Source organism: Nipponia nippon, unplaced genomic scaffold (genome assembly GCF_047370975.1).
Source record: "Nipponia nippon isolate SJK-2023a ecotype South Korea unplaced genomic scaffold, ASM4737097v1 scaffold_1, whole genome shotgun sequence".
Taxonomy (NCBI): domain Eukaryota; kingdom Metazoa; phylum Chordata; class Aves; order Pelecaniformes; family Threskiornithidae; genus Nipponia; species Nipponia nippon.
Window position 1 is genome coordinate 104,185,348 of NW_028262290.1, and position 25,047 is coordinate 104,210,394.

Genomic DNA, 25,047 nt, shown 5'->3' on the forward strand with positions numbered 1-25,047 from the left:
AACAATAGAATGTACTGAAAGGTAGCTATGATGAAAGAAAATGTATACCCCATATGGTAGCTGATAGCCACTCTATTAGGTGATATTCTTGTGTATATCCATAGAATGAAGAATTTTGATACTTTTCAAGCATTGTATTGGAAATGGGTGTTGGATGAAAATGGTGGTGAACTGTTTGTGATTTGAGTTTAGGACATTTTATATGCTAATAATTAAAGATAGTAGTGTGAATGCAAATCTGAGAGTAATGATTATAATCTGATTAAATGTTTTTTGCTCCCAGTAAGTCCTGGTACTGGTTCAAAATGAACACTGAAGAGTATTCAGTTTAGTAATTCCTTGAGAGGACCAATACATTTGCCATGTGTTCCAGCAGCTCATACTTTATTAAGATAGCACAAATAGCATGATTGGTTTTCTAAGCCTTTATAGTAAAAATAAATAGAAATTATTTCCTTACTTTTACAAAAAAGCTGGAATGGTGGTTTCCTTTTCCAGACAGGTTGCTTTTCTTTCATCACTTCAACTCAGATGAGAGTAATGGGAGAGTTTTACATTATGCTGAAGTGGATGGTGTAGCTGGGAAAGGTGTTGAACTACAATGCACAGAACTAATTTGATCTTCTTTTTTGTCAAGGTAACAGACTGTGGCCTATTGGGTCTCCTCTAGTCAGACGAAGAAAGCTATAGAAAGGATACTGAGCAGTCAATTAAAGAAGCTGTTTGGTTTTCCTCCTGCTGTACTGATAAGATGAACTCTGCTTGCTGATTTAACAGTCTGGTTTTGAGTTTGACCTGCAAATCCAGCTGACTGCAACTTCAGTCAACATTGGCCATTTTGAACAGTTTGTCTGATTTTAATAATTCCTTTTCGGATTTAGTCCTGTGTTCTGTGACCAACAATACAGTATCGCATGCATGCTTGGGAGATTGTTCCTTTTATTCCCCTTTTAGATGCTGCACTGTGTCACCCAGTCATTGGCTTCCTTAATTTCTAGTTCTATGTCTTTAAGTACTAATCTGTGAAAGGCATAGTCCAGATGGACAGTGAAGTGACAGTCATCTGAGTTAAACAGTAAAGGTACATAAGAGCTATCAGATTTAAGGGCTACCCGGAGAGAACTGGATTTCTTTAATGTTAGGGACACTGACTTGATGTTACCTACCATGACATTTGCACTTTTTGGAAGTGTTTCAACTCCATTTGTCAGAGCCTTGAGATAAAGAAGACGACAAGATGTACTTTCTGGAGACAGTTATCCAAGTAACTTATGCCAAGTGTTGATTAGATTCCTATATGTGCTTGCTACTGCTTGCTCTTAGTCTTGGAAGAAGTCATTTGCTGAACAGCATAGCTTCTCCACAATATGTGGTGATTTTTAAAGGAGTTACAGTATTGACTAATCTCTCAACAGTGTTGTTGTCATATGCTGTTTAAGAAAATGAAGCACACAAAGTGTGCCTGATTTGCACATACTCAGAAGAATTCTGGCCAATATTTCTGCTTGACATCTTCATTGAGCCCCATTTGAAAAATCTGTGAGGCTTTTTGGAGCTTTGAAGAGTGAGAGGATTTGACTTCTGATGCCTCTAAAGGGGTGGACACCCTACCTCTGCTGCAGGGTAGAAAGGCACAAAGACGTATTAGTTTTTGTAGCTGTGGTCTCACAGGGCTTTGTTGACCTATGTAGGTGTAGGATAAGGTGTTCAGCAGTGCATAAAGCTTGCTTTGGTTATGTTCTACCCTATCAGGCTTTGTTTAGTAATTGAAGCAGAGCACTGGCCTGAACCACTTGCTGTTGAACTCCTCCTGGCTTTGCTGCCCTTACTGTGAGAAGTTAACTCAACTATAAATACATGAATCAAGTACTTAAGCTAGTTTTAAATTAACTACTTGTATAAACATACCTAATATAGAGGTTTTGTGGTAAAAATGACCAGCATGTAACTCTGCAAAGATGTTTGTCCATTGCTTTTTATGGGGGGTTTTCACAGTAGACCTGCACAGGCTGGTATATGCTGTGCAGCACATAGAGCTTAACAGTGTATATGTACATGGCATTGTCTTAATCTATTGTTTTTATGTCATCCTGTTTTCCTGCAAGAGTCAGTTTGCAGTTTTGTTTTATAGGCTGTGAGGATATACTTGACTTGCTTGTGAACAGCAATCTACCCTACAGGCAGTGCTGGCGGAGTGTGAGAGATGTTGAATTAGCTCCCATGGAAATTCATCAGTGGTCCTCATTCAGAAGACTTTATATCACAGTTAAATGGGTATATAAGGATCTGATAGGTAAGACAGTCTTCTGACATGTACATGGGAATAAGAGCACAGAATTCTAATACTAATTGCACCATTAACTGGCCACAATTTAGAAAACTTACCCTCTTATACCACAGCTTGTGGGAATGGATATTACTACATTGCATATCCTTCTTGCACCAAAATACCATATTGTCAGAAAATAACAGTTTGGAGCAATAATTGACTTTCTTGCTTCAGCTGGTAAAATCATTGGCTTTGAAGAAAATGCCAGCTTCAGAATTGAGATAGTAATTCAGGAGAAAAAGATGTGAAGCCTTATTTTCTGAATGTAAGTAACTAAGAACTGCTAGATATTGCTAATGAAGAATGTAGTAATTCCTGTTTGGCAGTGAAACAGAAAGTGCCCTTTGTACAAAGCAAAAGTCAAGAGGGCAGCACATATTTAGCAGTTTTTATTCAGAAGCTGGGGAGTTGTGACCTGACAGAGAATGAAAAGGAGGTGCGTCAAAAGGGAGTTAGTATTGCTCTTCAAGAAGGTTTCTGATGTCTGGTATGGCTTGTTACGTTGTGAGGGTTTTTTTTGTTTGTTTGTTTGTTTGTTTGTTTTTTTTAAGGAAAAGTTTCTGAAGTATTTTGAGCTTATTAAATGCTGTTAACTATTCGGTGGTATCTTGATCACAGCAATGTTGTTCAACTGGACTCATCTAAGGACAGCTTCAGTTTCATCCTGGCATGCAGGGAGGTCCTATGCCCTGATAGATTTTGCAGCAGATGTAAGAGACAGGCTAAATTTGGCAAAAATTTCCCCTAATAGTTCAGTAGCTCTAGCTGCTTCGTTAGTTCAGTCACTGAAGTTATGTTAGACATCTCCAAAATTGTTGGAATCTTTCCCAGCACTGGCTTGATACCTTCCTTCAGTAGCTGTTGATCTAAATAAGTCACAGATTGCCAAAAGAATGTACACTTGTTCTTTCATAGTCTTCTTTCTGCTTTCACAATTCATTCCAACATCTTGGAGGCTTCCCAATTGTTCCTTGTCATTTTGGTTTGTGATGGTGATGTCTGCAAGATAGAAAACTATGTGGGTAAACCTCAGTTTATTGTAAACTTTTGGATCTTTTAAATACAGCTAGTGCTTTGAATTGAGAGAAGTGTGATGTAAATGAGAGAATATCTGTATTGGTGTTAACTGTCAAAATTTTTTGCATTTCTTTTGGATTGGTTTCAGATGCACATGAGTCAGCACTGTAAAGACTGATAAACAAACCTTTAATCCAGGGGAGGAGATAGATTCCCATAGATAATTTGGTCACTGTCTGTTTATAGCTTTCACAAAGTGCCAAGACATCATTGGCATCGACTGTTCTGCAGATTCTGTGGTACAACTGAGACTTCCATTAGTAAAATATGTTTCCCTCTTTGGACAAAGAGAGAGGATCGATCTCTCTCACCCCAAGGAGGACTGCCTCAGAATCAAAATGGCTTATTTCTGAAGCTGGATGTAGCTTTATTGTAACTACTTGTTTGGCAGACTTTCTCTGGTAGAGTTATCTTAGGGTTTTTAGCTTTAGCTTAGGATTTTTATTAGGAAATGGATAGAACTCTGTGGTTTGCAAACCCTCTATTTTTCTTCTCTTCCAGCTCTGCTTTGCCTACATTGAATTGTTTAGGTCTCAGAGCTCAAGGGTCTACGCTTATTACTTGTGAGGTATATTGTGCTTCCTGCAGATGTTCCTTGGTATGATTAGTAGGGGAATCTTCCTTTGGATTGACGGTTGCCTTGTCAATTACTGCAACTTTGTGTTGGAATGGGAAGTGCATAGAGATGACTCTTGAGGTATACAAAATAAGAAGATAGGCAGATTCATTAGCTATTTTTTCCCTAAGCTGTGCAAAGGTACATACCTCCACAAGATATGGTAAGGAGAAATGATAGAGGCATAGCAGAGGAATTTATTGAAGAATATTTTCTGCATTGGCAATAGCATATATATTTTCTTTAGATTTGTGAATCTGTAGAAGAAATGAGGCGCCACCCTTTCTTATATGCAAGTGTTATATAGCTTTTGCTGCTGTATGATTTAGCCTGAAGACTTCCCATCTGCATTGACAGCTACCCGCAGCCCTAATTCTCTTTCTGTAGGAGAAATTAATAAGGAGGGAAGCAGTCCAGAACTGGCACTTGACTAGAACGCATGGATAACAGAAAAGCAAGTATTTACCTATCAATTTATATATATCTCTATGGCACACGTAAGCAATAATGTTTTGAGACCAGCTACAAGCGTTACCATCCATGAGTCAGTACAGAGATAGAGCATTGGCCACTTTTCTTCTTCAGCAATATCTAAAGCCAGCTGGATGGCTTTCACCTCTGCAAACTGACTCGATTCACCTTCTTCTTCATCAGTTTCTGTAACTTGTTGTACAGGACTCCATACAGCAGCTTTCCATCTCCGATGCTTCCCCACAAGACGACAGGACCCATCAGCAAACAAGGCATATTGCTTCTCATTTTCTGGTAGCTTATTATACAGTGGGGCCTCCTCAGCACGCATCACCTCCTCCTCCTCTGGTGTGATATTCTGAAATCTTTGCCTTCTGGCCAGTCCGTGATCACTTCCAAGATTCCTGGGCAACTGGGGTTTCCTATTTGAGCCCGTTGTGTGATCAGTGCGACCCACTTATTCCATGTAGCATCAGTTGCATGATGTGTAGAGGGGATCCTCCCTTTGAACATTCAGCCCAGCACTGGCAATTGGGGTGCCAAGAGGAGCTGTGCTTCAGTACCAACCACTTCTGAAGCAGCTCAAACCCCTTCACATGCTGCCAATATCGTTTTTTTCCGTTGAAGTATAGCCAGCCTTGGATCCTCTGTATCCCCGACTCCCCTAGGGGTCGACCTCGAGTCTCCCCTGGTGCTTTTTTTTTTTTTTTTTTTTGGAGTCTTTTCAGCTTCTACACAAAAAGTCTTGCACTTTCCGGCAGTTAGAAACTGCTGATAACTCTGTATGTTCTCATAGGAGTTATGTCAGTGCCTGTTCTGCAAAAGAACAGTAAGATTTTTCTGGAAATGACATTGATGCTTGAGTGAGCAGATAGAATTAACTTCTTTGCAGTATTGCTTTATGTTAATGTTGCAACAGTGCTTTTTCCAAGAATGTAGGATATGTATGAAGTCAGACCACTCAAAGCCAAATTAGCTTCTTTGGATCCAAAAAATCAAAGCACTGTGCTTAAATAAGGATCCCGTTGACATGACAATTGTCTTACATTTATTCTTTGGTCTGAATGGAAGCAGCCTTGGTTTATGGTTATTTATTGGTTTGGTTTGCTGTGTTTTTTGGTTTCTTGTCACTTGACTGCAGCAGATCTCTGAAAAATGTTGGCCTGCTTGTTTTTGTTGAGCTGTTTTTCACTATGCTTCAGTTTCAGGTTAACTTGAAAGCATTTTATTATGTGCCATGAGAAGAATTCAATTGCTTGGTGCTCCCCTATTCATTCACTATGGCAAGGACATCTTGAAGCTATTGCGAAAGGTGAACTGAGCAAAACTGTGCTCTTGACGTCGAATTTGTCTTCTGACATTCTCTTGAACACCCCACCTTAGAGAATTAATTTTCAACATGATTTCTGAGTGGGTTACAATTTTGCATATGTGGTTTCCAAAAATACCATGTTCACCAGTTAAAACTCTTTGTTGCTTAAAAACCTTAATTTACACGCATGGTGTTCTAGATGACTTGTATATAATCTGAACTAGAAAGCATGATGTCTACCAAAGAAGAACAATAGCAAATTTAGAGATATTTCTGAAAACTTGGATTTGGTATCTGGAATACCTTCGGCTTCTAGTTTGTTTTGTCATGTGAAGAAGATTTACAAAATGCAAGACTGGACATTTAAAAAAAAAAAATCTTACAATACTTGTTTAAGTTCAGCTTACTTCCTAATTTTTCGTATCAGCAAGAATTAGCTTGGACTCCTACATCTCCTGGTTTTTTTCCCTCCATTTTTTTCCAAATGATAGGAAAATACTTTTTCCCACAAATTTTTGTGTGCATTCAGTTTTTGAGTGAACTAATTAGCTTTGTTCCTCGTTGAAGTAACTTGATGTCTGCAAGTTTGTAGATGATTGAACAATGCTGTACACAAAGCAAGAACATGATTTAAAGTGTTGAAATGTCAGTTGTATACATCTCGAATATGTGCAATTTTCTTTTATCTGTATGTGCTTTTTTTACTTGTGGGCAAAGATTAAGAGGAATATTTTGCACATCAAACTACTGTAGGTTTTCTGCTTTCCTTTTTTTTAAATAGTACAGTTCTCTTCAGGTGGATATTTCTTCAAATATTCTCCTACTCTCATTGTAAACTGCTTGAGAGACTGTTTTGGCCACGCTCTGCCTGTTTTTCTGTTGTCATCCCCATTTTACAAAACAAAAAGACTGCTGGCAACGCAGACAATTGCATTAGTAATTTTAATTCTCTAACTGCTGTTTCAGAAGACATGAAGATAAGGGGGATATGGGAAGCAGGACGTTGTTGTGAATGTTGGAGTCCTAACACAGATTTAAATCTCACATACAAGGAACGCACATAGAATGGGAAGACTGGAGACCATCTGCACATCTAGAGATTTCCTGTGACCATCCGATTTTCCCTTTAATGTGGGAAGGCAATCTTCCAGAAGGGGAGGCATGAGCAGTTTCTTCATTATTGAAGTTATATGTCTTGTTTTGCTTGAAAGAGAAATTGTGGTATTTCTGCTGTGTGTGTACCTGCAATCTGAAGTCTCCTTTCTTGAAGGCTGTGATTTGGTCCTTGGCTGTTAGTTATGACAAACAGATGTCTTATGGGTTTCTCTGCATGTGACCTCTGGATATGGACTGCCATTGTAGTTAGTTCATTGTAGTTATTCTTCTTTCACTTGGTGTGTCATTCTTGATTTCACACCTTTCTATCTCCATCCATGGTCAATGATTCCCATAGACTGAGCTTGTGCTCTCAGTTAACGTCAGCTGTCTGTTTTTAATGCTGCACCTTCTCGTATTGCCAGCAGAAAATGTTTGCAGATATACATACATCCGTGTTTTCTCCCTGTCTTCAGGATCACTAAAACAACCCCTCTCACATACACACACTTTTTTTACTTACATGAATATATCTGACCTCTCAGGGGAGTTCACTGTCATTGAGCTGTCACTGGCTTCAGAAATTGCTTTCATGCGTATATGTGATTTGACATGGAAAAAATTCCAACCCTGTGAAATTTTTTGAAAAGCTGGAATGTTGCTGTTGCAAAACCATCTGACAATGATACTTTCTTATTGGGACAGTCTGATAAAAATCTGTTGGTTTTCAATTCTGTGTTATTAAACTCTAAAGGAAAGTCCCACCTTGGATTAGATGAGACTGATGCTCTGGCTTCCATAGTAGCATTTTTGGAAGCAATGAGCTGCTATCACAGTCCCCAAATACATCAAGCTGTGTTGCTTAACGTTTAAATTGTGTTTCAGAAGTAGCAATGAAAAGACAGTTCTTATGTATAGTATTAAATAGTATTATACTTTTCTCTCCGTAAAACCCCAAACCAGTCTGTAACTGGAAATATTTACTCATTTACTAATTTCTCAGCCACGAAATATGAGTAAACTTGCTGTGTCTTGGCAGTATGGCCATTGACAAACAGCTGCAGTGCCTGAAAAATAGAGTGAATATGCTTTATGTGAATTAGTTTGCTTTTTCCATTCTTTTCCCTTCATTTTTCTTGTCTTCAGTCAGCGACTTTTTTCTTTGTAGTGAACAGTGTAACTTCTGAATTAGGATGGGAGTTTTGTCAGAGGCCTCACTGGAACAGTGTTCTAGACATCTTTCCCTATAGGAACAAGCACTAAAATGTTTAAATTGCACTTGTAGTTTTACTTGAGCTTCATAGTGATTTAAAAACATGTCCCCCCAATACACACCCTTTGCCTTGTCAACATCTTGCATTGTTCTTTTCATGTCGCTCTGGTGTGGATTGGACACACCTAGGTGAAATGGCCATTTTGGTAGCTATAAAGATCCTGCCTGGGAATTAAAAAACCCTCATAATACTAGACATTGGAAAGATGTGGAGCTAGGTTTTTTACTGAAACATCATAAAATCCCAGGACGAAAACAAGAAAGAAATTCTAGGAAAGTTAGCAGCACATACAAATTTGGTTTTTTTAATGTAATTTTAAGGAAAAACTGAGAGGAGCAAAACTTTCAGATTATATGTTGCTAGAAAGAAGCTTGGATCCTCACTGTTGCATAATAATGAGTTGGATTCAGTTATTCTGTTCCTTGTGCAATGGTTTACTGTCAAGGTCCAATTCAGTTCTTAATGAAAGCATGTTTTAAGCTTTAGTATCTTGAGACTTAATAAGTTAAGACCTTACTATGTCAAGGCCTATTTAATAATGCCATTGCTCTTTGACCTTTTGTAGTTGTTTGAATTTTGTCTCACTCGAGTAAGATGTCGTATCATATATCTAGTCTTTAGTGAGATACTGAGCTGTTCCGTTCTGAGTCTCATTAATAACAATAGCACTATCTTATGTAACTTCGATTTCTACTGTGGAGATTTCATTTTTCTTTCCTCTATCAAATGCCATGTCTTGTTCTTGGTTAACTGGTCTCATCAAAAGAGGTAACTTGTCTTCCCTGATTGTCAACACAGTCAAAACATAGATACTGCATGTGGAGAGAAAGCAGTAAGGAAGGTTACTGGCTATCAAAAGCCTAAGGGGACTGGGTGCTAACACAGAAGTTCAGTGGGTTACGTCCTTTTCCTATCTCTGATTGTCATGTATTTATACAAATTCATGTTAATAATATAACAGAAGTCCTGAAAATTAGAGGGTGTTTGGCCATGCAGCATTGTTTCCTTTCAACAGTGTTTGTGTTGGACATTGTTTCATTGTATGTAGACTGGTCTCCTTTTTAACCAAATATTTCACACTGCAGGAGACAGTGAATCAAAATAAACCTAGCTGCTGGTTTTTTTTTTTTTTTTTTCTGGGACATGAATGAGATGTGTCAGCTCATATGGGATTGCTGGTGAGCTCTAGAAGGATGCCTTATCTGTGTTTCCTGCTTTTCTTTTCCCTGGGTTGTCAAGCAATGAGTTCACGTGCATTGCTTTAACTGGCAGAGAAAGTACTGGTAATGTTGGTTCTTTGCCCTGTCCTCTCAGCTGTAATGCCTTTGCCATAAGCCTCTGTGCTTCAACAGCAGAAAGAGCTTTTGAAACTGTAGTGGCTGTATCAGCTTCTTCAGCCCTCTGAAAGATAAATTGCTAAGTAGTATTACAAGAAAATAGCTTCTTATCACTAGCTTGTGTAGTAAGCTCGTAACAGTGTGGGGAAGACTGACAGATGAAATGATTAGCTATTGAGAACTGTTAGTAAATATTCAGCTATCCTTAACTGCCTTCATTTATTGGTATGAATCTGACTTAATGAGCACTATGACATCATCCTCTTGGATTTTCATATTTTGGATGTGGTCAGCAGTGTCCCTGGCAGCTGTGAACTGTATTAGGTTGTTACACTGTGGTTAACAGTTTCTGCTCCCTTATGATCTGTGTGTGTGTGCCCAGCCTAGCACATATCCTTAAGATGACAAGAACCAAAGAGAATGGCAAATAAATTGAGCACTCTGGAGAAGAAACCAGCATATCCGCAGAAGCCTGATTCTGAGGCACTGTCTTCCTGCTTCAGCACTAGTTTGTCCCCTACCATTTGGGTCTAAGACCTGTCTGCAGCCTCTCTTTTTTTGCTGTCCATTTCTTACATCTTTCTGTACTTCAGCTAACTTCCCTGCCACTTTCACTCCCCCTGCTATGTACTTTAATGTCTAACTTCCAACTGAGTTTTGCAGACAAATAGTGCCAGTCCTTCATGTACCCAAAAGCATTTCTATGTTACTGAACAACACGATCTGCAACAACACGCAAGTTGCGTGTCATTTATTGGATTCTTTCACTGAAGTAGACAGCATTCTAAGGATAAAAGCAATATGTTTGTGATAAAATTACTATCTTTTATCCATTGTGTGTATACAGTTATTACATTCTTCGTGTAGAGTCCAGGGGATTGACAGCCAGAACATCTCTCTTCTTTGTATGATACCAATTAGCAAGGAAAAGTTGAAATCCTCCCAGAGTACTTGGTAGCACGTTTGGCTCTCTCTTCAAACTCAGGTATGTGCCTGTCATGAACAATGCAAACTCCTTTGACATAAGTTGGGGCATGCGCTTTCTTCAAGCTTCACAGAGTTTTCCAAATACTTCCTTTGCAGCTTTTTATCAGTAGCTAACCATTACATGGATCTTTATTCCTAAATATCCAGATATAACATTATTTTTATTAACTTAAACTGAAAAAACAAACCCAAACAAACCACAAACAAGTGGATTCTGCTACTCTTTTAAGCTAATTTCATCTCTTCCTCTAAGCCCTATATAACTATCAGACCTACTTTCTGCTTGGATGTTTTCTTTTCCACATCCTCTTTAGGTCCCATTAATCTCTTTAACTCATTCAGAGGTTTGCTTTCCTTTGGAAGCTTTTACCTACTACGTGTTTTTGCCAAGTCATTTTCTTTCTCCAGTCTCCCCTCTTCATTCCCTTCCCAATACTATTTTGTCTGATAGGCTTATAGCTTTTGGGTTTGCCCCCTTTTTTTTTTTTTTTAACTTCAGATTTTATTTTAATTGAAACGGATTTTCACTGTGAGTGAAGCACATAAGAAGGAAATGCTGCCAAAATAAAGCTAAGAGGAGAAAAAGGTTAACTTCAAATATAGAAGAGAGTTTTCATGAGAGAAGCCTAAAATATTTAGGTTAAGATAAAGCCTGATAAAGGTATCGACTGCTGTTTAATGAGCTGCTGAAGTCCTCTTGCTTCAGATTTTCAAAGCATGGCAGTTCACAAGCTGTCACAGTTTCAGATACTTATAATGAACTACGCACACTCTTCTTTACCCTTGCTCAGTAATGAGACAAAAAGCACCTGGAGGGAAAGTGGCATTTCCAGGTTCAGTTCCTGAGTGAACGATGTGTGTTCTTCTGCTCTTGCTCCCCACTCCCTAACTCCAGAGAGGTTTCTGCAAGTCATGACTATTGCTGTGATATAGAGAGAGGATTTTGCACTGCATTTTGCTTTGTGCCTCTCTTGTTGCTTTGCTGTCCTGGAATGATGAGAAAACTGGTGATGGCATTGCCTTGTGATTGTGGGGTATATGAAACCATTCAGTCCAACTCCTTATGTCTGACTTGGCTGAGATGCTAGAAGTTATATTTATAGAGTAATTGTGAAGGTCATCTGGATGTCCTTTGTCAGTCCTAATCTTGCACTCCACTCAAGGGAATCCACTTCTGGTAAATAGCCATGCACTCAAAGGTGCCTGCGTTCCAGAAGTGGCCACTACCTTAGCTGAAGATCTCTGCTGTATCTTCTTCCTAGCATCATTTTTCTAAGGATATCTTCTGGAAGGATATCTTCTTTCCTAACAATTTGCCAATTTACTCCTGCTTGCATCGACATCCAGATGTATTTCAGTATCCCAGTTCTACCCATTAACTGGGCAAAAGTCTCTGATGCAATGTGATACCTCAAGTTTTATTTTCTTAATTGATTCTTTTACAACCACCTTTCTTTAGAGCTATTAGATAGTGCAGTACAAAGAACCTGATAGAATTGTATTACAGTATCTTTTCTTCCCCCCACCCCCTTCTCCCTTCACCTATATTTGTCCAATTTTTACACAAGTCTCTGCTTTGGTCATATATTGTTCAGTTTTATCCAAGAAACTGTGTTCTCTTTTTTGTTTGTAAGTTTTTGGCATTGTATATCTAAATTTTGTAATTTTGTTCCTGACTGATATATAGCAAGAAACAGATCTTCATAGGATATGTTAAATACTCCATTAGATTGCAAGGTTCTAGCAGCCTGGTTAGCCTACCTAGGGACCTAGCTGTAGTTTGGGACTTTTTTTTGACTGTGAATTGTGGGGCTGATGGCCAGTAAAAATGCTGAGCTGTGTAGCCCAAAGGGAGCAGAAAGTGAAAATTGTAAACCACAAAAGGAAAAAAATAAACTACCAGCCCCATGGCATAGTCTGCTTCTTGGTTAAACAGGTTAGGCTAGCCTTGGACTTTGTGCTGGTAACATTACAGCCGACATTCTTGGGAAAAAGAATACATCTGTTAGATGAATGATGTATTTCAGAGACCAATACAAACCTCTTTTGCTCCAAGGAATTTGTCTGTGGTACGTTTTTACTGTCAACGTGTACAGTACAAATACCACTAACCAGTGCTATTAATATATATTATGTTTATAGATTACATCAAGAAGACTTGGTGTGTTATCACAAGTAGCAAGAAAAAAATAAATGTCAGTTCTAATAAATGAATAGGAGTGAATGCTTTGGGAAACACAGTAATAATCATAAAGTTGCTGCTGTGAAGTGGTAAATTAGAAAAATCTATTTGTATGAAAATCAGGGAGTTTCAGCTGTGGTGATTTTTTAGTATGGCAGATTGCTCTTGGAACAAAAGTAAAAAATTCTGGACAAGTTGAGCAAGATCCATCTATTATTTCCCTTAACTTAAAACAAAAACAACAACCCCCCCCCCAAAAAATAAAAAAAAAAACAAAAAACAAACACAAACCCAAACAAAAAACCCAAACATGTTTTAGAAGAAACACTTCTGATTTCTCTCTGTTTGTTTGTTAAGATAAAGTAGAAACAGCTAAAGTTCAAAGTCTGGTCTGAATGTCATTAGGAAATATGCCTTTGTTAGGGTTTGGGGTAAAAAGTCTGACTTACGGTCTGTTCTCAATGTTATCATGACACCTTTGTATGATTAATTTGAATAATTTAAATGATTAATTCTGATAATTCAGGACTGTTTCTTATTATTTGGTTAGCAGTTACCTACATGGATGTGGGAGCAGTAGTGGCAAATCAGAAATTGCCTGATGAAACTTATTGTGCCAGTAAGTCCAAAACTGTGACAAATAAGCCACTGGGGCATTCTGTTGCTGGCGCAATCCTTCATTCTGTCTTCTGAATGAATGAGACTGCCTTGGGAAGGAAATCAATATAGAGAGTACCCAAAAATCCTGTTTCTTCTGATTTACGAGAGATGATGCTGTTGAGTTTTGCTTGACTGCTCGTTTGACTGAGACACCCAAGCCCATGGTGAATTTAGACTAAATAAACCTTACAAACAAAACTCCTTGTACAAGAGTTTATGCAAAAACATTTGTTGGGCTCCCACCTCTAGTTTTGCTGTCTTCACACCCTTGTCAGACTTTCTGTACTCCTTAGACCTTTATGGGTAGATGACAACTTCCATGATAAAACAGTCCTTGTTAGTGTATCCTGCTGTAATCCTCTCTGGCATGCTAGCAAGAATAGAAGCTTCTCTCAGTATTTTTACATCTTCTTTCCCCTCTTCAATCTAAGAAAATTGAAAGGAAAAGTGACCTTTTGGGATGGGAGTATGGGATGACTTTTGGTAGCTCAGAGATTAAGACAGTAAACTATTAAGGTGGAGACTTTGCTGTATTAACACTGAACTGTAATAGTGCTATGGAGATAAAGATTTCTAATATTGGTCAAGGATTTTGTGTATTGGGTATGTGGAGTGTATTTGTATTAGCTTTTCTTTTCAGCTAAAATTGTAAAGAACCGTTAATCCACATAGTATTCAAGTCCAAATAACATAGAAATATTAATTGGCAACAGTACGTTTTCACACTGCATTGTTCTAATCTTATGAACACAGGACACTGTTAGTAATATTTGCAAATGAAAACTGCATCACTTGCTATTGCAATCTACTTTGGGCCAATGTTTGGTCTTTTACACTTTATGTTCACCATGCTGACATCTGGGCTCAGAACTGATGCTTTTACATATGTGAACTTGGGCTCCCAAGAGCAAATCAAGGAATTCAAGCTTTAGTTCAGAATCTCCCCATTCATAGTGGTTACATGTGGAGAGACCCACCAAGGAAGGGGAAGTGAGGGGAAGCTTCCTAAAATTCTTCTAAGTATGTTCAATCTGTTCCCAAAGGTAAGCATAGATACAAGCAACTTTCATGAATGTACCATGAATATGCTGTTTCCTCCCCAGAAGAGTGATGCATTGGAGTAATTCTGTTTGTTGTAAGAAGCAGAGCTTAAAATAGAATGGCATGTAAGAATGTATCCTTCCTAAACATAAGGTTTCTTTGTGTCATAATAAAGTACAGGGCTTTAAAAAAATTATATTATTAATGTCCCTCTTACATATATTTTGTTCTTTTCATTGAGGTGGCAAAGCTTATGATGTCTGTTTTTGTAAAAGTCTTTTCTTTTCCCACCTTCCCTCTATTGTTACTATTTTCCATTTTGTCTTATAGTTAGTCAGATAGTTTTAATTTTCATTTCCAGTGTCTGATTGGGTTGTGTTTCTGTAGCTGTTCACACATTCCTTCTATTTCATTCATCTCTTTCCTTTTTTCTTCCCCCCCTCCCCCCCTTTCTTTTTTAATGTACAGTTTTTTATCTTATTTCTAGGTCTCTGTTAACTCTCTGGAATGCTAAACCTAAGAGAAGAGCGTTAATAGCTGAGAGATCGCCCTTGGCATACTTAATTGTAGACAAGTTGTTTGAACTTGTAACACTTGGAAAATGAAAGTTAATGTATTTGTTTTGTTATTCCCATGGAAACAAGATATTTATAATGATCTTCTAAAAACAAGTTACAAATATACACAAAGAAGCTGATTCTTTGTAGCAATGCTTAATAGAAAGAAACTGGTTGGTTTGGGGTTTTTTAGGTGGGTTTCTTGTTTGGTTTTTGGTTGTTTTTTTTAGTTTAACTTCATGACCTCTGAAAAGCTGGCATCAGGAAGGGGCTTCCTGCATGTGAACAGGGCATTAAGAATGGTGGAAATAAACTGAGGGTACAACTGCCTTGTGTGTCATGCAGTGTTCATAGTATTACCATTTTTCATAGAATCATAGAATAGTTTGGGTAGGAAGGGACCTTTAAAGGTCATCTAGTCCAACCACCCTGCAATGAGCACCTCTTTGGGCAACCTGTTCCAGTGTTTCACCACAGTCATTGTAAAAAATTTCTGCCTTATATCTAGTCTGAATCTACCCTTTTTTAGTTTAAAACCATTAACCCTTGTCCTATTGCTACAGGCCCTATTAAAAAGTCCATCCCCATCTTTTCTTATAAGGCCCCTTTATATAATGAAAGGACACAATAAGGTCTCCCCAGAGCCTTCTCTTCTCCAGGCTGAACAACCCCCAACTCTCTCAGCCTTTCTTCACAGGAGAGGTATGCCATTGCTCTGATCATTTTTGTGGCCCTTCTCTAGACCCGCTCTAACAGGTCCATGTCTTTCCTGTGCTGAGGACTCCAGAGCTGGAAACAGTACTCCAGGTGGGGTCTCACCAGAGCAGAGTAGAGGGGCAGAATTACTTCTCTAGACCTGCTGGCCACGCTTCTTTTTATGCAGCCCAGGATACAGTTGGCTTTCTGGGCTGTGAGCGCCCATTGCTGACTCACGTCCAATTTTTTGTCCGCCAGTATGCCGAAGTCTTTCTCCGCAGGGCATTTTTGTGGACCTGGAGGGGGCTGATCCTGTAGCTTAAGAGTGTGTAAATCAAGAGCTATATAGGTTCATTGAGAGACTTTGCCTCTATTATTTCTACCTACTTAGACTGTTTTCTCCTCTGCATTCAACCCATGACTGTACAGGTAAAAGAGAGGTAGGAGCATGCAGTCCTGCTGAGTAACAATGATAGCAGCAGCTGCTCAGAGCTCTTTGAGACCTGCCTCTACAGATGGGAGGGGTTGTAGCATTGCTACTTGGTAATTTAGATGCTATGGTACATGGCATACGTGTACCGTACATGGCATACCAAAAGTGCCAGAACACAAGTTAATCATGAGCTATGTTCTTAGGGTTTTCCACAAGACTTGGTGTACCTTGCAACTGTACAATTTTTGAGTTAATTATGATGCTTTTCAGATGGGCTTGATAATATTGTAATAGATGGGAGGGGGAGAGAGAATGTTTTTGGAGTGTAGAAAAAGATAATGAATTTCAAAATTAAAGCTGCTTTATTTAGGAAACTTCTACCTGGGATATAGTTCCAAAAATTCCTTTCTCCCAATCCTGTTTTTAGTGTCACTCCAATCAATGTATTTTGCTGGTAAAGAATATCTGCCATGATGCACACTTCCTTTTCTTTTGGGTTCAGCAGCAATACTACTTTGCTCATATATGTATCCAATTTGTGGTTACACCTTAAGTTAGACGGGAAAAAACCTCCTTTCCATTCCCCATGTTAGTGTGACAGGGAAAAGACCAAATGTGAGAGGTAGGAATGGCTATGTCTTTGACCAGAAGGAGATGCTCTTTGTTCCTCTTGGCACCCTTATTTATGTATTTTCCTTTTAATACAGGGGAAAAAAAAAGAAAAAAAAAGTCATGCTTTTCTATTTGATAAGTGCGGAACCAAAAATTCTACATGTGTTAGTAAAAATAAAAGGAATCAACATGAACTTCAACAGGTTTTGCTGGAAGTGGTCATTCTCTTTCCCATTGTGATGATCCTGACTGATGATCCAAGCTAAACTGTAGCAATCCTGATTGGAGGCTTCCAGATAACCTATGCACTACAGGAAATTGCATTCAAAAGGTCTATATGTTAGACTTGGCTGTGAGTCTGTAGTGAACAAGGGTTTTAGTGTGGTGTTACACTGAAGCTTTGCAGTGATTGCCAATGCCATCTTTTTCTAAATAAGAGGCAAACCAAAATGAAGTCCGGACCTCTTGAGCTAGTTAAAAGTTCTTGGACATGTTTCATCAGAAGAGGGATGTTAATCCTGTTAATGAGAATCCTGGACAAATTCCAGGTAGTTAATTACAGTTTATTCCATGTGTCTTTCTGATTAATGAAATACTGGATTATATTCTTCATTTCCACTGTCATGATGTTCTTTTACTAGCTAATTCCGTGCGATATTCCAGCATATGCTTCACCTAAAGCAGATAAGTAGTTGCAAACAACAAAGTTTGGTCAAAAAACAGATAAAATTTATTTCTGGCTAAAATAGGAAGTGTGAGGGATGTAGGGATTTGCTACATGTTGGGCTGCATTGGAAATAAAAGGTACTAGTAATGAATGGTATGTAAAGCATTCCGTTAGTGTTGAATTTTGTTGTGAATAACCAATTTCTCCTTCTTTTAAAAGCCTGGAATAAAATTTCATCTTGTGTTTAATTAATTGAAGTAGGAGTCACTTCCTAACTGTTGGTGTCTAAAACTGAGAAATCTCACTTCCCCTTGCATTAGTGGAGGCACCCTCCAGCTGAGGGGGATTTGACCTCTGAAGGTATCTGAGAGAAGATCAAAGATAAATCAATGATAGATAGATGAATTGCTCTTCACAGTGGCTCTTTGTGATGCTTGAGTTAAAATTATGTTTCTATGCGTAGTGTTTATAGCCTGAGATGTCTGTTGCCAGTGCACACTTTCTCTATCCTTGCATCTATCATTTATCCCTGTATAAACAGCTGTCACTGTTGGTTGTATTTTTTTGGTTTTGTTTTGTTTTTTTGTCTCCTGATTTGCTTGAAATACTCTCTAAATTGGCATAAAAAGAAATGCTTAAGTGGCAAACAAAACTCATGTAGTAGCATGTTTCCTAGCAACATGGACTCTCAAATATTTCTTCAACTTTGAGGGTTTCATAATGTTATAAGCAATTGAAAATGTCTTTTGCTATTAAAGATGGTACTATTTAAGCTTACATCAGTGTAAGTATCAGAACATCTTTTTGAAAATTTTTCTATTTGATCTGTTAAATTTTAGCTTAAAACATATGGCTAAATTTTTATGTGTAAATTCTTGTTCTAAAGATCAGGGAATCTGTAATTAATAATACAGGAAACAGTGTGTTTTGTATGTGATATAATTCATAGAAAAGAAAAAAAAAATTTTTAATGGTGAGTAATCTCACTAATGATGTGGCCTCATACCTGAATTTTAAAATGAGGAATACTGAAAATAGTTTCATATTAGGGAAAAGAAAGGAACAGTGTGTACTCCACTACATTATCTCCTGCCTAAACTGAATATTTTAAAATGCTAGAAAACAGACTTGCATTAATCCCCTTTTGGTTAAACACATCTCTGTAGTGAATGCTGAGTTTCTTTGTAAGAGTTTTATCAATTGAACCCTTTGGCCTGATGGGTATAAAAGATCTGCAGGATCTGCAGGACTGTATAAATAGATGTTTGTAAAGTGTGAATTTCCCACTCCACTTGTCAGATTTTGCACTGTACGCTGCTATAGCAAAATCTTCTCCAGTAAAAGTAAACCTAAGCAAGTAATTTACTAGTGTGGAAATATGGGCTTCCTGTTAGTGAAAATAACAGCAAGTCTTCAGCTCTGAACTTCTGGGGGTTTATGAGTTTATCAGACTTCTATACTGTGTTTTCCATGAACCTGTGGATGTTTTATGAAGCCGATGGTCTAAGAAGGAAAGCAGGTATTGAATTCAAATTTATCACTTTAAAATTTGTCACTCTTTAATAGAAGAGGAATTTCAAGTTTTTAAATGCTTTTCAATAGTTTGCTTTACACAGCAGTGTTATTCTTAATTTACTTGTGAATACATAAACAGTGACCTATGAATAATAATGTCATAACCAGTTATTCAAAGAGGAATAAAAAATATTAAATAACAAAACTCACCTAAGATGCTTCAGTTCTTGTCTTTTATGCATGCAGGCTTTAAAAGTGATCAACCAAATGAGACTATATTTGATTTGATGAGCTGCAGGCATTCTGACAGCAGGCCAGGTCCCTTTATTTCCTCTTTATTTCTGAACATTCATCAAGGGGAGTTTCTGAAGTGCTGTCCTACTGATGTACATAAAAAAGAAAGTGATATTCCTGGGGGATATGTTTTGTTTGAAACCATAAATGGCCTGCATGGGTCTTCCTGTTCTGTTGCAGTTTTCTGTTGTTCACTGTGGTAAACTGAAACCATTCTGCTATTCTTGGCATGCTTGTTGTGCTGTCTTGTAATTTCTTTCAATTTCTGTGTGTTTTGACAGGGGAAAGTCTTCCAGAACTATCACTTTTGAGCAGTTTAAGGAAGCTCTTCAAGAACTCTCCAAGAAGCGATTTAAAGACAAGAGTGATGAGGAAGCAGTTCAAGAAATATATAAACTAATTGAAGGAAAAGCCCCGATTATATCTGGAGTAACGGTACGTTACTGATCTAATGGATGGATTGTTCTAGCTGTCCTTTGTTCTACTGCAGTGTTGTTATATTCACCTGCTTCCCTTTACAATCCACAAATCCAAGCTGCGTGCCTCTGTAGGCCTGAAAGCAACAACTGTGCTGAGCTGACGGGGGAGCAAAGATTATGCAACAGCTGAGTCTTGCACTACAGTGTATTCTTGTGTGGCACTGTCATTGCTTCTGCTAGGAATTGTAGTACCACCTAACAGCATGGTCAGGAAAACTCAAGGAGAGGTTAGAACATAGAAAGAGGTGTGTGGTTAGAACATAAAAACAATCATGAAGAGTGGTGTATCCAAATCAAAAAGAGTAGAAGGGAATTAAATTTAGAACCTCATTAAACAGTTCTAAGATGTTGTGTGAAATACCAAAAAGACTAAAGCAAAGATGTTGTAAATCCACTTAATACGCCACGTGAATCCCAGAACACTGGAAATCTGGGAATAATTATCATGTGGTCTGGTCTTTGTTTTTTGTTTGTTCCAAGTCTGTCAGAACAATAATGTTCTTTCTTTTTCTTTTTTTTAAATATTGGCATTAAGCTTTATATATGAAAAGGAAGTTATAGCCTAGTGTCCATAAGTTTGGTTGTCCTTGTAAGTGCTCAGGTTAGGCAAGCTTTTACCCTGTAGTTTAGGAGATAGTGGAGTGTTTACCATCAACTTGAATAGTCCTGTGAATTTAGTTCATCTGCTTAAAATTTGTGATCCTGCTGAATTTTGGCTGTAGAGCTGTGAATGAAAATCTAATTGTAAATAATCTTTCCAGAAACTGGTTCTGCACAAATGAACAGTGGAAATGTCAAGTGGAGAGATCTCTTTTGAGTTGTACAATTTGGCAGATTTTTAAAAGACTTTATTACTCTTGTACTCTCATTTGAAACAAGTGGTAGTTTTGATACAGATTTAAAATAATGAACCTTCCTTTTTGTCCTTCACTCATTTTAGTGAGGTTGAAGAACTTGTTCATCTCTCCAGGGATTCTCCCTTTGACTTTTGCACATTCTTCTAGGCCTCACTCCTGATTCCATTTTCGGTATTTCAGCAGTCAGATATTGAAATGATCAATGGCTGCTAATAAGGGAACAGCCTCTTTCTGCATGGATGACAGGGTGATGAGAGAGCTTTGCAGATGCAGGGTAGTATAATACAGGTGCTGCAGAGGTATATGAATGAGCCAGCAGCAGGGGGAGAGGAATGGAGGGGGAATATGAGCCAGCAGTGTGAGGCTTGCCTGTACTCCTATTGTATGTGCAGTCCTGGGGAGAGTTGGAGAAGTGAAGAAATAATGGGAGAGCAGGGGGATCACCATATTCTCTCCTGGTTGCTGGCAAAGGAAGGAGCAGGAGGCAGAGCTTAAAGGGAGGGAGATTGCAGGCTGGGAGTGTGTGGGGGAAAACCCCCCAAATTTTATGTTTGTTTTATCATGGTAATTTAGTTCCTGGGTGTTAAAATGACCCAAACACTTGGATATTAAAGACATTAAAATAAATAAACGGCCACTCTCCCCCCAGCAACCTGGGAATGCAGGTGTGAAATCTATATACAAGCATTCTAATGCTTTGTTTACTTTGGGAAGTCTTATGTCCTGGAAATTTTAAGTTGGACTGATTTCTATATGGTTAGACAGTTATATGAAGCTTTTCTTAAACAGAAATAGGATAACTCTGCCGTGCCAGGTAGTGTGTGCCTGTACAGCTCTGCTGTAGATCATGTAGATTTGGTTCAGGTTTCAGGCAGAAAACTTCAGTGTGACTACTGACACTTTAATCTAAACATATTAGGGAAGGAGTTGAAAGCATGATTAAGTGAGGCTTGTGGATAAGTATACTTCAGCAGCGTTTGGAGATTTTTGTGTCTTAACTTCTTATGTTTTGTGCTCTCTGTTTTGGCGGGGGGTGGAGCGGTGGGCAGGGCAACATGTCTGTACTGAATGGCAGCCTGGGGAAACCACTGCTTCAACAGGATGGTTGGAAAGTTTTCTTTCACATCAGACAATGAGGATTTTAGTGTATGTTGTGATAGAAGATTTTTTTTTTCTTCTTCTTCTGTTTATTTTTTCTTCTCCTTCAGAATGTTGTAGAGTTACCAAAATCCCTGCTTGTGGTTGATGTGGTTGAGAAGGCTCAGCAGCCAGACGTTGAAACTGAGTGAAATTTTGAGCTACTTTCTAATCTGCAATGGAAGGTGTATGGTTGGCTTGCTCACACAGGAAGAAAAACAACAGGCAAGTGATAGGGGTTAATTAAGCCATAGCTTTATTAGCTCATTTGGTAGTGATCTGGCAGTAGAATATACACTACAGGTCATATATCTTTGACAGTTTACAATCAGACATGTAGATGAAGTCTAGGGCCCTTTAGTTGCCCTCACTCCTACACAAAGGCTACAAGAGCAAGCCTGAGGTTCTTTCTTTTCCTGTAAAAGAAGCTGTGTGCTGTAACTATGTTGAATGCATTTCTGCACCTCCTGTAGAACAGATACTTACTTTGGTCATTGCTGGCTCTTAAAACGAAACCAGTTGAACCTCAGTGTATATTCAACAGGGTCCCTGACATAGAAATGTGGGATAATTTCAACTGGAAGGGACCTGGGATGATCTCATTCAACCTTCTGCTCACAGGAGGGCTAACTTCAAAGTTCGATCAGGTTGCTCAGGGCTCAGTCCAGTCAAATTTGGTGTGAGGGGGATGTGGGTGGCAGGGCAGTACAGCAGTGACAGCACTTTAAAAGCTAGGTGATCGGTGCTCAGGGTGATGGTGATGTGGGCAGGATTGTATTCTCACAAAAAGGGACCTGTTAGGGAAAGTGCAAGGAAGTCAGAGTGCAGCCCACAGAGCACAGCAAATGAGACATAGCAGTTATTGCAGCAGGAGTGCAAAGAGGCTCAGAAATTCCATTCAAGACTATGTGGGTCTGCTTGAAGACTGTACAATGGTGGTCTCAACATGCTGCAGGACATACTGTCCGGCACATGGACATCCATTAAGATGATGTAGTAGTCCACAGGACTACCATTAGAACATCAGAGTCCTTGGCTCCAGAGGGAGGACCCCTCTACCTAGGTCCTGTGCTGCAGAGTGCTTCTGCATCTCCCTGAAGGCTGGGCAGTGGTGGTCTGTTGTGGAAGATGTGCTATGGTCAAGGCCCTGAGGTTCCAGATTAAGGGGGAAGATGAAGAGGAGACTGACATGGTATTTGTGGAAAGCCCAAGATACACAAGGTGAGGAAGGAGCAACAGCTGGAGACCAAGTGGACGGAGACTGTCAAGATGGAGAAGGCTGGAAGCTTGTGACTTCTGGCAACATTAAGTTGTCGCAGGTCTGTTCCACCTACAGATCTCCAATTTCAGAGTAGGTATAGTACTCTGGGCGCTGGTGAGGATCAAGAGGACCCGTCATAGTCAGCTGAGCCTGAACTTAGTCTCCATACAAAAGGGAAAAAATGAGTGGCAGTGTCACCCAACACTACCTGACACTATAGGGACAGGCAGGTTCTTTTTAAGGATCCTTGGTAAAACTGGCCACAGGTTTGTAGTTATAATTGGAGCTTTATTATTATAGAAAGATTTTAGTAATCAGCGTAGCTTATCGTTATATAGAATTTCTAGCAATTAGGATAGCTTTCCTATTACCTAAAATTGCAGTTACCTATACTTTTCAGTCACCTAGACCCTCTGCAGAATCAGGTCAAATTCTTAATAATCAGCATGCAATAGAATAATCATAATCTGGACTCTGACTTTAAAAAGTACATGAGTCACTCACTCAATCCTCAGAAGAATAACGATGGAGGGGGTGCCATGGAGGGGGTGTCACAGTACTCTAGCCTACAGTGAGGGTGCTCCCCCTTTTCTCTTCTGTCACGGTGTGAGCATCCCCTGTATCACACCAGGAAGCATGAAAGCCTTAGCAGTCTGTCTGCTGTTGGATCAGCTTTAAAAACCTTTTGGATAACCTGATGCATTTATACCTCTCAGTTTAGGGGTTTGGTCTATACTATATTTCCATAAGTCAGTGGATTCTGAAGAGGCTGCCAGATAATCAGTATGCAAGAATTTTGGCTGCAGGAGACAGCAAGATGTGGGTGATAATGGCTGCATAATGATCTTTATCTCTTCCTGTCCATTTTGTCCTGCCTACATGTTGCCCTTGCTTTGACCTAACGGCATTGCTCCCAGCATACATCAGGCCTTAACATGAGCTGTGTTGTTAGCCAAAATCTGAGCAAGAGTTGAGTGAACAGTCACAGGAGGCATCCCTGACCACCGAGGGACCATGGCTTTTGCCATCCAGAATATTTTATGTGCTGTTATGCTTCCCTGTTCCGTAACGGGTGTCACCATACCCTGGCAACAGTGCTGTACCAGGTGTCAGGAGCAATGGGTACCAGTCACAGTTACTGGAGATTCCTCCTGTGGACGATCAAGGCACATATCTTCTGACCCCACCTTATGTCTCAGGAGTTTTGTTGTTTGGTAGGTGCCAGGATCTGGGATTCTTGCAGATGCACTGCCAAGATTTGTCCAGCCTTCTACCATGGACCTCTTTCTCCTCTTCCTTGTGGGTGCCAACAGTACTGCTCCAAAGGTAACCTGGAGCATATCAAGAGAGACTGCAGAAGTCTGGGGGAGAGAGTGAAGGGCATGGAGCTCTGGTCTTGCCTTCCCAGTCCTTACAGGGAGGAGGAAAGCTTGGGTAGAAGTGGACTATGCTTGGCTGTATGGCTTGTGTTGCAGACAGGGCTTTGTCTTCTGTGACCAGAGGAATAAGGGCTACTGAGCAGGGATGGAATAAATCTAACAGAGTGGAGCAAGAGTGTCTGTGCAAACTAGGCTTGCTAATATACTAAGGAGAGTGTTAAACTGGGTATGGGTGGTTATCACAACCTGAAGAGGAAAGGTCATAAGGAACAGAGCAGACGTGTCTAGGTGACAAGCTTGACAAGGGAGGCTCTCAAGCTTCTGTAAATGCAGCAGGACTTGGGGCCCATCTCAAATGCCTGTACACAAAAGCACTTAGCATGGAGAACAAGCAGGGCAAATGAGCTGCAGAGCTATGACCTCACTGGGATTATGGAGGTGTGGTGGGACAGCTCTCCTGACTGGAATGCTGCAATGGATGGACAGAGACCTTTCAGGAAATACAGTGAGGAAAATGAGGAAGAGGGATTGTGGTCTATGTAAAGGCTTAGCTTGACTGCATCTAGCTTTGCCTTGGGGCAGATGATGAGCAAGTAGAGAACTTGCAGGTAAGGAGAAGAGTGCAGACCAGCACAGATGATGTTATAGTAGGAATCTACTACAGACTTACTGATCAAGAAAAGGAGACAGATAAAGCCTTCTTCAGGGAGGTGGAAAAAAACTCGCAATCCCATGTCTTGGTACTCATGGATGACATTAACCAAGCTAAAATGACTGGA

The 25,047-nt window shown here is 39.3% G+C and overlaps 1 protein-coding gene across 1 annotated transcript in view; it reads left to right on the forward strand.

The window, feature by feature from the left end:
• The window catches only part of TPPP (tubulin polymerization promoting protein), a 73,839-nt gene that overhangs the window by 26,447 nt on the left and 22,345 nt on the right, over positions 1-25,047 (forward strand). Inside the window, exon 3 of the mRNA XM_087765870.1 lies at positions 19,437-19,590. Within this exon, the coding sequence (XP_087621996.1) occupies positions 19,437-19,590 (154 nt within the window). The remainder of the gene's footprint in view (positions 1-19,436; positions 19,591-25,047) is intronic.